The sequence below is a fragment of the Anopheles ziemanni genome, chromosome 3 (genome assembly GCF_943734765.1).
Source record: "Anopheles ziemanni chromosome 3, idAnoZiCoDA_A2_x.2, whole genome shotgun sequence".
NCBI lineage: Eukaryota > Metazoa > Arthropoda > Insecta > Diptera > Culicidae > Anopheles > Anopheles ziemanni.
In genome coordinates, this window is record NC_080706.1 from 71,253,130 (window position 1) to 71,268,285 (window position 15,156).

Genomic DNA, 15,156 nt, shown 5'->3' on the forward strand with positions numbered 1-15,156 from the left:
TGAAGCAAAACCGCGCGATAACTACCGCTTCAATTATCCTTCCCTTTCGGCAAGTAATTACCACAAATGGTACGCGCTGGTGTTGGTGCGGATAAGGATGAGAAGTGAGCCACCGCCAGCGTGTGTGAGTGGGCATGTGGCTTTCTGCTGGTAGTGGTTACTACCCCATCGCCTCGATGGGCTGCTGCGCTTCAGCCCGATGACGGGGGAGCGAACGAAAAAATCTCGTTCTCAGTTTCATCGCGCTATCCGTGCCGCCAACAACGCAACACAAACGCCCAAAAGGTGCGCGCAAGGTCCGCGAATTGTCTGACAGCTTCTGGGAGTGGAGTCGGGTTCCGTGCCGTGAGAGTGTTGTTTTGCGATAGTCGTTGGCGTGCGTCGTCGTCGTCGTCTTTTGGTGCGCTGGTTTATTTTTGTTTGAAATTTTCCCAAACTGGTGTGGGAAGGCGTGCGCCGTGTCTTCGTCTCTGGGACGGTGTGTGACATGGGCACGCAGTCTTTTCGGTAGCCCGTAGGCGTGATGTAACGTCGGGCAGGTTTGCGAGTGTGAATGTAGAAGATGAAAACAATTTCGAGTAACTATCTACGCCATGGTTCCAGTAGAAGTCCAGGTGTTCTGTGCGGTCTGTTGATGGTAATAACTGAAAGCCCTCCCGAGTGAAGCTGATAAGCGAAGGTAGATTTGAGTTTATCCGTACATCAGCGTCAAGATAGCATCCCCACACGTACAATTTACATCCAGCGAAGATTGAGGGCTTGCGGGAGACATCTGTAAGTTCACCCAAGTCTTCTTTGGTGCAATACCTGATGAAGGGCAGGAAATGCCTGGCTTGGGATTTGTGACCATCGAAATCCAAGGCTTGTGGTAAACTACCGAGAGGTTTGCTGCTGGAAGTTATCCTTTGATCCCGCGTGTGATGTTTGTGTCAGATTATAGTGTATTTTGTGTCATTTAAAGTTTTCTTGTTTATTTGTGGTCATTGTGAAAAACAAAACACAAAAACACAAGAGGCGAACCAATCCGCCTTGGGTTTGATAAGAGATATACGGTTTTGTATCGGGTGTTGGGAAAAGGAAAACACAAGAAACGAGTGAGGAAAAGAAACAAGGAACCATCCCAATAGGACCCCAAGTGGGAAAGCATGAATTTGGAGCCACTGCCCCGCGGAGAAACCATACACGTCACCGCACCGGCCGCCGCGGCCGCCGCAGCAGCCGCCGCCGCCGCCCTCCACCGTCCCGCGGTCCAGACCATGCCGCAGCGATCCCCGTTCGCCATCCAGGAGCTGCTCGGGCTCGGCAGCAGCTCGGAGTCGACGCGCCCGTCCGGCGTCGTGTCGGCGGTCACGCCGTCGCTCTATCCCAGCACCGTCGGCCAGGCGTCGTTCGCGGCCGCCGCCGCCGCCGCCGGATGCGCCGACCCGCACCAGATGCAGATGGCCGCGGCCTCGCGGATGGCGTACTTCAACGCGCACGCCGCCGTTGCCGCCGCCTTCCTGCCGCACAATATTGCCAGTGCGGCCGCCGGGGGCGGTTCGCTCCAGCTCCATTCGGCACAGTCGGCCAACAGTAAGTACAGATGCGAGATTCGGGAGCCTTTCATTCCAGGACAAATCTATCCATCTTTTCCTGCTATCCCAGAAACCAGAAATCAAACAGTGTGGAAAAGAAAGAGTGATCCCCATTCCTCCAAAGCGAAACGATAATCTTTATGACTAACACATTAACTGAACTTTCATATGAATTGGTTTGGGAAAGTACTAATCAAAAATAGTACTATTTCATTCGACCACCCGTAAACAACGCCGCAAGTTCATAAACTTTAAATGTGTTTAATTTATCCATTTTCACTCATTCGTGGTTGTGCTAAATATATGAGGTTATTCAATTTTATACAATTTTTAGTCACAGTGCTGCATGTATTCATGCATCAAAACTAGTGTTGTGCCTTATGAACCTTTTGGTGAAATTCATACATATGAATCTTTTACCTAAGATTCATTCAGAAGGTTTGATGAATATTTTACGATTCGAGTCTTCAAACGTTAATAAATCTTTCGAAACCCTCATGAATCTTCATGTATCTTTCATCAATCTTTGACGAATCTCCATGATTCTTTCATTGGCGTGGATCATGCGACAAAAAAAAAAAAAAGGGGATCCCTCGACCCATTTTTTTGCTCATGATTTTTCACCAGTTAATTCATCTTTGGGATTCTTGAATCTCTCATGAAAAGATTCATGAATCTGTATATCTTTCAGTTTAATGAATCTGAATCTGAAAAACACAACTCAAATCAAAACATATATTGTTGACATTTTTTTTTTACTAATTGTTGTTCAGTTATAAAACGCATTGCAGCTGTTTGGAGCAATTGTTGTGCAATTATTTTTCAACGTTGATCGAATGTTTAAGATATTACAAAGCCTCAAGACTATCCTGATTTACCAGGTGACTTACTACTCAAGAAAAGAGGACAAGATTCGATCGTCCACGATTGGTACGAACACATCAAGATATTAAGAATTTAAGCGAGCAAATATGATACAAAGGATCTCTAAGCGCTAGTGATGTGCATTCTTTGGATTATTTTGTTCAGTCCTTCTTGCTAGTTAGGCATATTGATTATAAAATATCTAATCTGGATCATTTCATGTTAGTTAATCAGAAAAAAATGGAGCTTCAAGTTCCATTTACATATACTTCCTTTTTGAATCAAAATCTATATAAAACCAGGCGTGTTTCCTTTTTTAATTATAACTAACTACTAAATTACTACTAAAAAAATCTGATATATTGTCTGATTTTACGCCGGTTGTGAGTTCCTAAATCTGTTGTTTTTTTGTGATCCTTTCAAATTGCTTTTTACAAAATATCAATTTTATTGTGCTTCAAATTATAACCTTGGATACCGAATCGTATTAAAAAAGTATGAAAATATTTACAAAATAAACAAAGATAGTCTATTTCGAGAACTATTTTAATTTGGCATTCTACTCGCAGTATGGTAATTGAATTATGTTGTCCTTTATCGTTTTCAAAGCAGGCAATGTACGTGACAGTGATAATGTAGCTCAACTAAATCTAATCTTTATTTGGTGTAGTTTCGGGTATTTACTTTGAGAACAGTTTTCTATCACAAGAACTAACATGTAATGCCCAGCATGTGTATCAATATTCCATATTGATTTGATATGAAAGTATATAAACGGCAAGCGTATCGAAACGACTTCTTGTACAGGATACGTAAAAGAATGCGTATTGCAAACAAAGTCTGGAAAGCGAATATTACAACACAATATTTCTGTGCAAAATTTATCCAAAATGAATTGCGATCCGGTCAAAAGTTATTTGTTCCAAAATGCACTATCATCACTTCTCTTGTTAATTATTGTTCAGTAAAAACATTTGCTATTTCCCTGAAAAGTTGAACGCAACAATGAACCTTACAATCAAACAGTCTTCCATGGATTTTATTACTGAAACATGAGTATTTTTATTGTTGTAGGTACAAGAGAGGGTTGAAAGTTATTCCCTTAAACATTAAATCAGTTCAAACGAACGTTGACGTGGCGTAGAAAAGAGAACTTTCAAGTTCAAATTTAAATTTGTTAAAATTTGTATTATTTGTATTTTTGGACTTTTAATGAAACAAACAAATAAATCTATAACAATGATTAGTTTGACGGGTGCAATTTAAAGCTTAGTGTAATTTTGGTTAAATGAAGTATGATGTGCGATTTATCCTCAAACATATATAATACTCCCAGCTATTATTGCACTGTGTTTTAGGCACAATAAAATGCCATTACTTTAGATTGGCTCAAAAGGGAAAAGAAGTCCACAACCACTTCCTATCACATTAAACGTTCTAATCCAAATTACACTATCGCTCGCCTTGCATGTCGGCCAGTTCAGGGCAGCTAATTTCACACGTTCGCTGTGAGTACCATCGTCGGGTCATTCGTTGCCGTACGCTTCTTGACGGCGAATTACTCGCTCTGTAGGTACCCCAAGGCGAAAAGCACAAAACTGCAGTGCGAAATTACCAACACAACCGCAGCGTCGTCCGTGCTACACACCGGGGGCGCCCCTGCTGGCAGCGGTAACTCAAAATTCCGTGTCACGTCTACGTCTCTCCCGTCTCCACCCGTTTCCACCCCTCATTGGCCCACACTTTTCAAACGATGTGCAACATCGTCAACGGTCAATTGCTACAATCAGCAGGCCATCCTACTCCCACCTTCGACCCCGAATTTTCGTACTCGCTCTTTTGGGACTTAGTCAATTTTTCAAACCGTTTTCATTTTTGCAAAACTTAAATAAATAACGTCGATTTAATTAATGATCAACAAATTTGTCAAATTCCAAACGTATTTGTACTCTTGTACGTAACTATACAGAATGAAAAAGTTAAAAAGCATGTCCATAATGCACTTCAAATGATTTCAGCACATTTTACAACGGAAATAAACATAGAAAAGAGATTATGCGTTCGATTCCATCATTTTCAATATGATTTACGTCCATGTATTTGAAAATAACAATGAAAATCAAATTCACACTTCGACCAGATTTTCAATCACTCAATGCCAAGCGAAACCGCCTACATTATTGTGGGATTTGGTTGTCCTGTGGACAAAGTTTATTGCGGGTGGATAAATTATTTTTATCACCGATTTTTCATGCAATTGTTGAATAGGCGAAACCTCAACCATGTACAAAAAAATATTATCAAATTTAAAAAAATTTAGGACAGATAAACTTTCGTCACACGCGATTTTTGTTCAACGATCACACTTATTTTTGGCCACCATAGTCTCAAACCCACGCTCACAGTCAAGCTGTCAAGGGAGCGTTCAGTGATGGCAGCCGCCGGGACCGGCTTGGAGTGCGTCGAGCGCAGTGAAAATAAAGTGGGTAAATTAGTGGTGTTTTCAGTGTTTTTTAGTGATCTTTATGGATAAGAGTGAAGAAATTGTGTGTGGGCTTGCTTTGCTGCTCATATTCAGCCCGAAAACGACATATTTAATCGATAGATAGTGTTGTTTACATCGCTACTCTTCAGCACGGAGAGGTACTGCTGCTGCTGGCGTCCGATCCGTTCTCGCAGAATTCATCGATAAAAAACAAAAAAAGATGAGTATTCCATCATTGATTGTGTATAAACATCAATAGTAATTTCCTATCTATTTTCATTTCTAGAGCATCTTTCGTCGGAAGCTTGTTTTGGATTCCGCTGCTCGGATGCGAATCCGAAGATATTCTCTAGTGTACAAGTGTTGTGTGTAGTGCAGTGATATGTAGTGAAATTTATGACTAAGAATAGTCTTAAGCGGTGTAGGTAATTAAAAATAAACCGAAATAAATATATATGTTGATAAAAATATTACGGAACTGGCGGACTTATGTTTGCATGATGACCATCACTATACAGGGTACTCGGGGGCCGCCATTTCTGATCAATGCGCATGCGCAAAATCGCCCACGAGGGTAACTCAGACCCGCGCAATTAGCTGTTACATTGCGCGCCAATTGCGCGCTAATTGCGCGGGGTATACAACATTTTTACGCGTCGCATGACATTTTCTGCCTCCAGGGGCCTTGTCCCGATGTTGCGTGACAGAACCGCGTCCTGTGGCACATGTTGCACGACACCAGCCGGCTGCCTGATCCTGCAACCACATGGCGCGCCGCCAGTCACCATCAATTGTGGGCTGCTAACGGTGCAGTTTGTCATTGCCTAACAAGTGTGGGGATTTCCTGCTGTCTGTACTTTTTTTTCTGTTTTGTTTTTGTAACCGAGCTGATGGTGGAAATAAAAAAAAGCTAGAGGAATGTGCCGTAGAATTAATTAACACGGTGATATAAACTGCATAAATTACCCGGTGTAAAACAATGCGCGGCCAGTGTGTCAAGAGCTAATGTGTGTAAGAGCATATGCGAGATCAAAAGCAACAGGATTTATATGACAGGGTGCTTACTAATCCACGCGTATACTATTCTTACTACTCAATCATAGGAGTACTAGATTACTTAAGTGCGAAAAGATTAAATGAAATGGCAATACCTTCAATTTGAAAATATTTTTGTCATAGTTTAGTTTTGTTGAGTAAAGATAAATCGTTCGGTAATATTCGTATAGTTACCAATTCAACCGTACAACAAGGTTCCTTTATGCCATTGGATTGAGGAAAAACAAAACTAAGATAGTCTACGAACTAAAACCTATTTGAGTTAGTTGAAACCGAACGCTAACGAAGCTGGTATCAACCGTAGCAATTTTTGCCGACGGCAAAATGCATTCTCAAATCCCAACACTACTATAGAGGTTTTTCTGATTCAAACGTTGGTTAGACAGTGGGGTTTAAAAAAATGTCTATCTAATTGACCCCAAAAAGGTTATTTTGTGGTTGTTTGTAAATTTTTAAAATTAAATAAAGAGAAGAAAGAGAAAGAAACATTTAAAAAAACGAATAATGTTACGATGCTAGCGAGGCAATTGATGCTTGTTGTGTAAAACATAAATCCTAAACGTTAAACGACACAATAGTTTAAACGTTTAAAAAGCACCCACGGATAATAATAAGGAAATATTAAGAGAGCTCCTAAGTATTCACAACAAAACGTTGAAACAATTTACCGCGATTTCATGTTTCGGTTTCGAGAAACAACCTGGTGGTTCGCGGGGCTGATAAAAAACATCTTATCGATTGGACTAATTGAAGAAACCAAAAACTCATTCTAGAAGCACAAGCTAGATGTGAGTGAAACGAAATAGAAAAATAAAATTGGAACACAAACCCCGACTGCCAAGATAAAAAAGATCCAAACACACACACACGCACAAGTATGTCAAACAAAGAGAAAATTAAAATGAGGCAAAAAGAGGGTTCGAAATACACCACGGACGCGACAACGAAAATAAAAAAAAACAGTCAGCCTTTGACACCGCAATGTAAGGATATTCGCGCGCGAGAATAATAAAGCCAAAAATTTAAGGTGTGAAATAAAACAAACAAATGGAACCGTTTTACTTGACGAAACTGGACGTCGAAGATAGCGGGGGATACGGGGTGGATGCTGCAACGTGATCCTGCAAGACGGATTTGCAGCGATACCGAATAAAAAAAGGACCTGAAAAAATCCTGCCCGCCAAGGGTAGGACCATAAGGTGGGGACGGGGGCAGAGATCGGGGCAACTAGCCGAGCTGTGCTTGTTTTGGGATGGCAGAACCAAGGGGCCAGGATTGGAATGTTCCCGTACACAGGCACACAAACAGCCATACATAAACCCACACTCACATGTCTCTTGATACGCCGGGGAAAACGAGCTCGTGTGCAGCGAGCGCTCTACCTTTGCTCATTGTGATCAGTACATTGGCTTCGAATGCCGTTGGAGCATTCTCCGAGCGCCGAGGAGAGGAAGCTGGGTGTCAGGGGAGCTAAGGTAAAGGTATCGCGTTGCATTTGCAGGTTTGCGCGAGACCGACCCAGCTCGAAAGGACGATTACGGAGCGCGAAATAGGGAGCGTGCTTTTCCACTGCAAAACCACTGGATGCCATTCGGCTGCTGGAGGGGAGGTGGAGGAAAGGTTAGGTTGGATGAAAGTGGAGGAGGGCTTGGAAACAAAACGGTGTGGAAGGTCGGTGGAAATGGGGAGCTTTGCTGCTATTTTTCTTCTATTTGTTTTACTCTTTATTATGTGACGCATTTCACCAAGCGTCTAAGTAGGCAACTAATTTTTTGTACAAATCTTCTCTTCACTCCCTCTCTGTCTCTCTCTCTTTCTATCTCTTTTTACACCCCCCCCCCCCTACCCCTTTCCTCTCTAGCTCTTTTTATCCCTCCCCCTCTCTCTACGCTCCCGCTCGCACCCCTCTCTTCCGTTTTCAGCATTTAAAAAATAAACATCTGAGTAGAATTATCTGGAGAGCACAGTGGGCTTGGCTTTAGACAATTGTCTGTGCAAATTTGTTGGAGTTTTATATGAAAACAAATATCCAAAAAAGAATGGTGAGAGTGGTAATAAATAGTATATGTCTTTGTTGATTTTTGTCTAATAAAACAGTATATCAAACATCGCGAATTTTACGTCCATCCAGGAGGTGGAAAAGATAGAGCTAAAGATTCTCATAATGATTTCAAGAAAAAGCGTCTGAACATTTTCTATATTTGAGAAATACACACAGCAATGTACGAAAATGAATCAGATTGCAATTTGAATCAGAGACAATTGCATCAATTTTTGAAAATACAGCCGTTTGAACTCAGTCTAAGAGAAAACTTTATTCTAACCTCAGAAACCTAGCCTCAGTAAGAAAACTCAGTCTAACAGAAGATTTACCGTACGCCATATCAGTCACAGGGAAATAAAAAGTGGTCTAGAATACAGTGAAAGACAAATTCTTTCTTTACAAACTGTCGAGACAACACCTGTTATGTCCCTCGCATCCCGTACCGAAAGCGCACTATGCAGACTGTTAGAAAGACTGCAAATGTACGGACAAAACTCATACCATATGTTAGGCATGGTCACGAGGGAAGGCCCAGTTTAAAGGTATGAACTACGAACGTAACCAAAACTCCCAGTGGACGAAGAACCGGAACACGTTAGACTCACCTTTCATGAGGCCTCATTCCAGGACTACCGAGTTAACTCTAGAGATGGTTTTGTCTCCGCTACCACACAACTTATTCCCCCCTTAATAAAGTGGGTTAATTTGTTCTAGGCCTGAAAACCACCAACCTGCAGTCGTAACCTCCCGCATGCATGGGGACGAAAGAGAGAAAGAAAAGTACGTAAACAATGACAAGCAAACACAGCTAAAGAAACACCTCTCACTGGAGAGAAACGGAGCCCGGAGTTTTTCAATCACGCCAAGGCTAATTAATGGCAAAAAGGATGTGCTGGATTTTACGCTTCCAATTCTTTACGCTGGCAATGTTGGTGCTAGCTTCACGTGTTAGTGCAGTTGGGTGTAGCAGTGTTGTTGACCGAGGTTGCTTCTTTGTTTCCCTCATTACATCCTCGACGCCGGCTACTTGTCTGGCTTGGCTGGCTACAAACTGTAAGCACAACCGTGGTGGTAACTACGCTGTCAAACTAACTCTTCACCCCTCCAGTAAAAACGGGCGGCTCGAATTATCATGGTAGTATATCCGCCTTAGGGCCTCTTGCACAAGGAAATTCTTTTATTTATAATGAATGTTCTTTTATTGGTAGTGTATAAAAATAATGACTCCATGTGTTCATTTTGGCCAGTTATTTTTCACTACCTATGAAGCGAAACTTATCGCATGGTAGTTATATAACAAGAAAGAATTGGTATTCCCGAGTTAAGATCTTTATCTTAACTACCAACCAGAGGACTAAATTTTAACTTTCCTAATTAAGTTGATGGAGATGCCCATGATGCAGTGAAAATGATGCAGAGGTGTGTTATCACATAACCTCACACCTGAAAACTGGTGTAATACCGGGACGGTAGTGAAATGTACCGTTCCCATAGTAATTTGCGTTCACTAGTGTTTGCTTGAGAAGTAAAGTTGCTGTCGTTTAAATCAGCTCTAACGTTTAATGTTTTTTTAATCATTTGATGCTAAATAAATTTGAAAAATAATGTGAGGAACTAACATTTCTAATGCTTGTCGTCAAACACATCTTTGTGAAATTGGGATTAAATGGGATGTAAACGGGATGACCTTTCCTATCTCGCTTCATATTATTATTCGAATAATCCGTTGAATATCCGGTCACGAAAAATCATACTCCTGAGAAAAGCTGCAAAGTTGTTCTTTTCGGTCGGACCCCGACACAAGGGTCACTCTCGTATGGCCATGGCTCAAAAACGCAAAACCTTTCTGAAAGTTTTGGCAGCAGAACCTTTACACCTTTTCCTGCCAGCCGCGGCTTATGGATTCTTGTAATCTCCACTTCACAACGCCCGGATTAGAAGAAAATGCCATTGCCAATTGTCGACCGTTGCGGCCACTTCCCGGAATCGATCGACGCCTTTTGCCAGGCTGCATCCCGTGCTTCTGAAGGCTGAACACCCAGCTGACCAATTTACTTTGTCTTGAACGATCTGCTCTGCTTTCCCTCACTGGAGGATTTGTTTGGACGGGATCAGCACGGTGTTTAAGTGGATTATGAATTTGTTTTTCTTCGAAACACTCGTGCTAAGAAGAAGACTATCCGTTCTTGTGTTTTGTTTTGCCCGAAGCCGAGTCGAAACGGTAGCTTTGTGTGTGCTCGCTCCTTCCGCAAGTCACACGCAGGTCCTTTGGTGGGAGAAATGTACTCGAAGGCAAGCGATGCAACACATGATATGGCGAGGGCAGAAAGGACGAAGTGGCAACTCCAAAAAAAGGACCTCAACACGGGCGTAGTCTGTGGCTGCGACTGCGGTTGAAAAATCCTACCCAGCGTCGAGGGCCAACAACGGGAAAAGGGCAGTATCGAATTTCTACTAATTTTTATTTTCCTCTGCCCGTGACTGAACAAACCGGGGGCTCCCGGATGGTCCCGGGACACTCGACGTACGCACCCGGGTGACGTTGCTCCTCGGATGACATTCCTTTCGGAGAGGCCAAGCACACCGGGAGAAGATGTCCTTTTGTTCGTGCGTTGGAGGAAATGGGTGTAAAACGGGCCTGTTGGTACATCGGAGTGACAAGGACCGTAGATTGGTATGCACATGGAACACGGACGAAAAAGGATTACAACTGTGGGCCTCAGCCTTTCCCCGGGGGTGAGGAAGAAAAAAACAGTGTGCGCGAAGAAGGTGCGAAAAAAGGGAAATCAAAGGCAATCGTGACACGAGCTGACGAGATAAAGAGCATTTAACGTTCAAAGAAGCAGGAAGACATCCAAGTCCAGCTAGCATGGTGAAGTGAGAGGCATCAAAATTGGCGACACAGGGAATGGGAAGGGAAGGAAAAGAGTTTGTTAAAAGATGAAAAGAAAGGCAGGAAGATACGGCGTAAAGTGGTGATTAGAAGTGTGGAATCCTATGACAGGAAAAAGGATTGAGTTAAGTTGCTAACAATAAAACGGAGAGGAAAATTGAAGATTATAATAATATAACCGACGAAGGTGTTGCTGCTGGAAGTACGGGTGATGACAAATGGGTAATCTTGTGAAAATAAACCGCCCACGGGTTTTGCTGCTGTTGCCGTTTTTCGTCCGTTCGGTTGACTACTGGTTTCTCCTTACCTTACCTTTTCGTCTTTGTTGGCAGTCTGCCTCTACCCTTCCATTCGGCCCTTGGTATCCTTCGTGAAGGCGCATCAAATTTCTCCGTGCTTGATTTGAAGCTTTTTTTTTGCACATTTTGATTTTGTTTTATGTTATACCACTCCCGATGCCATTGTTGTGCGGAGCTGATGTTGATGTTCTAGTGTAGTTAAAAACATATTTTCTCCTCACAATACCGGGCGGGAGTGAAGGAAAAAAGGACCAACCAACTGTTCAACATGACGTTCGAAATACCGATGGCTGTGGAATGTGGAAGTACGTAGTTCTTTTTTTATTCAACATATTTGTATTACAACTCAAGCGGAAACGACTGTGATGGTCTCTTTTTTATATCCTTCGATCAACAATGAATTCAGATTGCAAGAAAAATTCCTAGAGTGTGAGATGTGCCTGTAGAAAGAGGATTTTCTCTCTTTCTCTCTCTGTCTCTAAATTCAATGCCACATTGTTATTGGAGGGAAAATTTTACATCTTCATGACACCCGCCTACTGCGATGTTTTATTTTGTACTCTTTTGTCGCGGTATTTACCACTTGCTGTGTACCGGCGAAAAATCGAACGCTTCACCTTCGGATCAGCTTCAATAGACGAGCGAAAGCGAAATTTGTGATCGCTTCGGGGGGGAAGCCCAACGCAATAACAAAAGCCTGCGGAGTGGGCCGCGTAGGAGATAACCTCATTTTTTGACAGTTCCCCCGTGAACAGAACGCGGGCCGCGCAACGACGCGACGAGGCAGCGCACGGGAACCACTTTTTCAATTTGTCAATCCGGGTCGATAGTTTCGATAATAGAGCCATCCTCCTACAACGTCGGCAGCACGATGCAAACGACGTTTCACTCCGATCGGCGAACCGAGGAAAAAGTGTACGTTTCCGTTTCATACAAGTTACGTTGGTGGTGGTGGTCGTTCCCAAGCGCTTGTTAATAATTGGAGTGATTTCACCAGTTGTGTCGGCACTATCGAAGGAGGATGACGCTGACACCCGCAGCAATCTGACAGCGATGACAGGCGCTATACCGAGGCGATTCGTCGCGAAATCTCTCCGCCTCCGCATTTGCCATGCCGCGCCGGGCGCGTGTTTTCCTCGTCGCAGCCGTCGGGTTTTCGCCAGCCGCTCTCTTTGGTTGACGCAAGGAAGCGAATAACAACGGTTCGCAACCGAAGCAAGGTACTCACAAAAGAACGGCAAAATCGGGTACTGTCAACTCCCATCGGACGATAGCATCAGGGATTGATCCGTTTGTACTTCAACTATTCTTTTCACAACAGAATCGACATGAACGAAGAATCGTTATCATACAATTGATACACTTTCACAAGTTTCATGGAGAGGACTTTTTGACGGGATATTTTACTCCACGTTCTATTCAGTAGTCGAGTAGTAGATTTCTATTGACGTAGTCATGCGTTTAATAAAAAAAACATTGAACGATAGCTAGTGTTGTAACTTTTTACAGGACAATTGACAGCTGTTCTACTGTACGACTTTGCTAGGAAGATCTTAATATTAAAAACACACCACAAGGAGTTGGATGGTGTCTGTATCCTGTCTGGTCAGCCGTTAGAACTGCACCGAGGATTTGGAAGGAAGGGGTTCAAATGTTGTGTATACTTGTAATACTGCAAAAATCAGACATACAAATTATCGAATACAGCATGGCAAGCGTTACAGTAACCGTTACAGTTTGTTTATCTCTTATCGTGGTCAATATTGGAATTTTATTACATTAGATTTATATAGGTTTTTTATGCGAGGATGCCGTGAAAACAGAAAATGTTGGAAAAATGTGAAATAACCCTCTGTCTATTATTTTTTAGATATGTCTACTAGCTACCTTATATCCAACTTGGTTTTATGTACAAAACCATCCAAGCATAAACTTAACAAATAATTGAACAAATCTGTTCCGGATAATTAACGACGATCTCGGTGCCGTAGGATTAATCGATTGTTGTGTTTGTGAGGGATGTTTTCTATATGCTGTGATATTTTCTTGATTTTCTTTTTATGGATATCATTAGTACTCTGCCAGGGGGGTGGATTTAAAATTCTTTAGCGTCTTGTTTTGAAACCTTTGAAGCTTAGGCAGGTGAATTTCTGCACAACTCGACCATACCGAACATGCCAGTACTGGTTTGATAATCGAAGAGTAGATTAGTAGTTTACTAAAGGTAAGTCTTCTGTGTGGTGTGACTTCGAGATGTTCTACCTCCCTGCTCCAACTAATGTTAACATTATTGATGGTCAACATGGGCTTCTATTTTAGCGTTGTTAATTTTAAGTTTCCAATCTTTGCAATCATTGCTGTACTTTAACATGCCACAGTTTATATTTTTGCTACTGTTTTCGGGAATTTACCGAGCTGAGCTCATGGCGAAGTCATCGGCGAAAGGCAAGGCAGAAGTGTCGATATCAACTTTCCTTACCTTCGAAAAATAAACTACCGAATACAACAGCATAATAAATTGTCGAAATAAAACATCTAATAATTGTAATATGCTAAACGCCACTGTTCCTTCAGTGAGCTTGAGGTCTATTACTTTGTTCCATCCTTTTGGGAGGTTGTATTTAGTCCCGCGTGCGTGCCCTAATTTTATTGATCAACCACGAACGACAGCTGATCTACGCAACAACCCCGAAAATGCGTTTCAATGGAAGGCGTGGCCTAAAGAGTTGCACACATAAGGGATGTCTTCGGAAGGGGTACAAAGGGGCCGTTTTATATTCACGTGGCAAACAAGAATAAATTTAATCTCATTTTGATTTTGTTGGAGTTTCTCCTTTGAACTTTGATTGATTTTGTTAGCTATGAGTTATGATGGAATACACGGCGAGCAGAAATGATATAAAATTAATAAATTGTGGATATGCAGAGGCAGTTATTGCTCATAAAACCATGTGTTTTAAAGACATATTCATCGTTAAAGTCAGTTGAATTATGTGTGCAATATAATCGAGAATGTTTTATGCATGAATCTTCATTAAACTTTTGCTAGAACAACACAACAAACACTTGATTCCATGTCGTATTGCGATTGCCTACCACTCACAACCAGCCACTAGAAAATTTCAGCTCTCATTCCACCGCACACGTTCTTTCCATTCTACTGAATGTTTCATCTACGCACATTCCCGCAACAGCGCAGTGCACTGAATATTCATGCCTAGTTTTCCCGGCGAGCCGTTGTATCGTTTCATTATTAGACACAAAACACCAATTCGAATGCCAGAGTGCTGCGTTTCAGCACCATGGGCTGCGTTTTATTCGTTTACCCGTTGAATTTATACCGTCCCCGGTTCTAGGCGATAGGATGTTCGACGAAGCTGGAACCGGTGGGTCCGGTAGGTTTCGATCGTAACGTAATTTTCCCGGCATCTACGACCTTTGCGGGATTGTCCTTTTTTGTTCACTTTCGACCCTACCACCGGCACCGAGGGACATGCGCACCAACATGTGCAAGTAGGCGTTCTGTGTGTGTGTGTGGGCTATATTTGCGTGTGTCCGTGAATGAGTCGTGAAAATCCCAGGGAAAGGTCGACCGGCATCACCCCCGTGGGTCGGTTCCGTTAAATGTTTAATGCTCGCTTCCTACCGGTAGGTTGGCCGACTTATCGGCAATCGACAATCTGGCATGCTTCGGTGCTGGTTTTCCGTCACCACTGTGTTTACCTTGTTCGGATTGGGGCCTCTTCCCCAAGTTTGCCCGTGTTGTTTGCTCTCTAATGCTACTGTTTTTCTATTAACCAGTGTCTTGGTGGCTTTGGTTTCCCTCCGCAGACAAGGGAACGGAGCGTTACGTCTTCATGAATTAGTAAGTGTACGGCGTGTCGATTTTAGGGGGGCCCGAAATTGGCGAGCAAAAAAGATAAACAATTTCCGTTCTACCG

At 42.6% G+C, this 15,156-nt stretch overlaps 1 protein-coding gene across 1 annotated transcript in view; it reads left to right on the plus strand.

Annotated features, from left to right (window-relative positions):
* The first annotated feature begins 1,145 nt into the window (after positions 1-1,145).
* LOC131287620 (uncharacterized) overlaps positions 1,146-15,156 on the plus strand; it is a 57,592-nt gene continuing 43,581 nt past the window's right edge. Inside the window, exon 1 of the mRNA XM_058316683.1 lies at positions 1,146-1,572. Within this exon, the coding sequence (XP_058172666.1) occupies positions 1,146-1,572 (427 nt within the window). The remainder of the gene's footprint in view (positions 1,573-15,156) is intronic.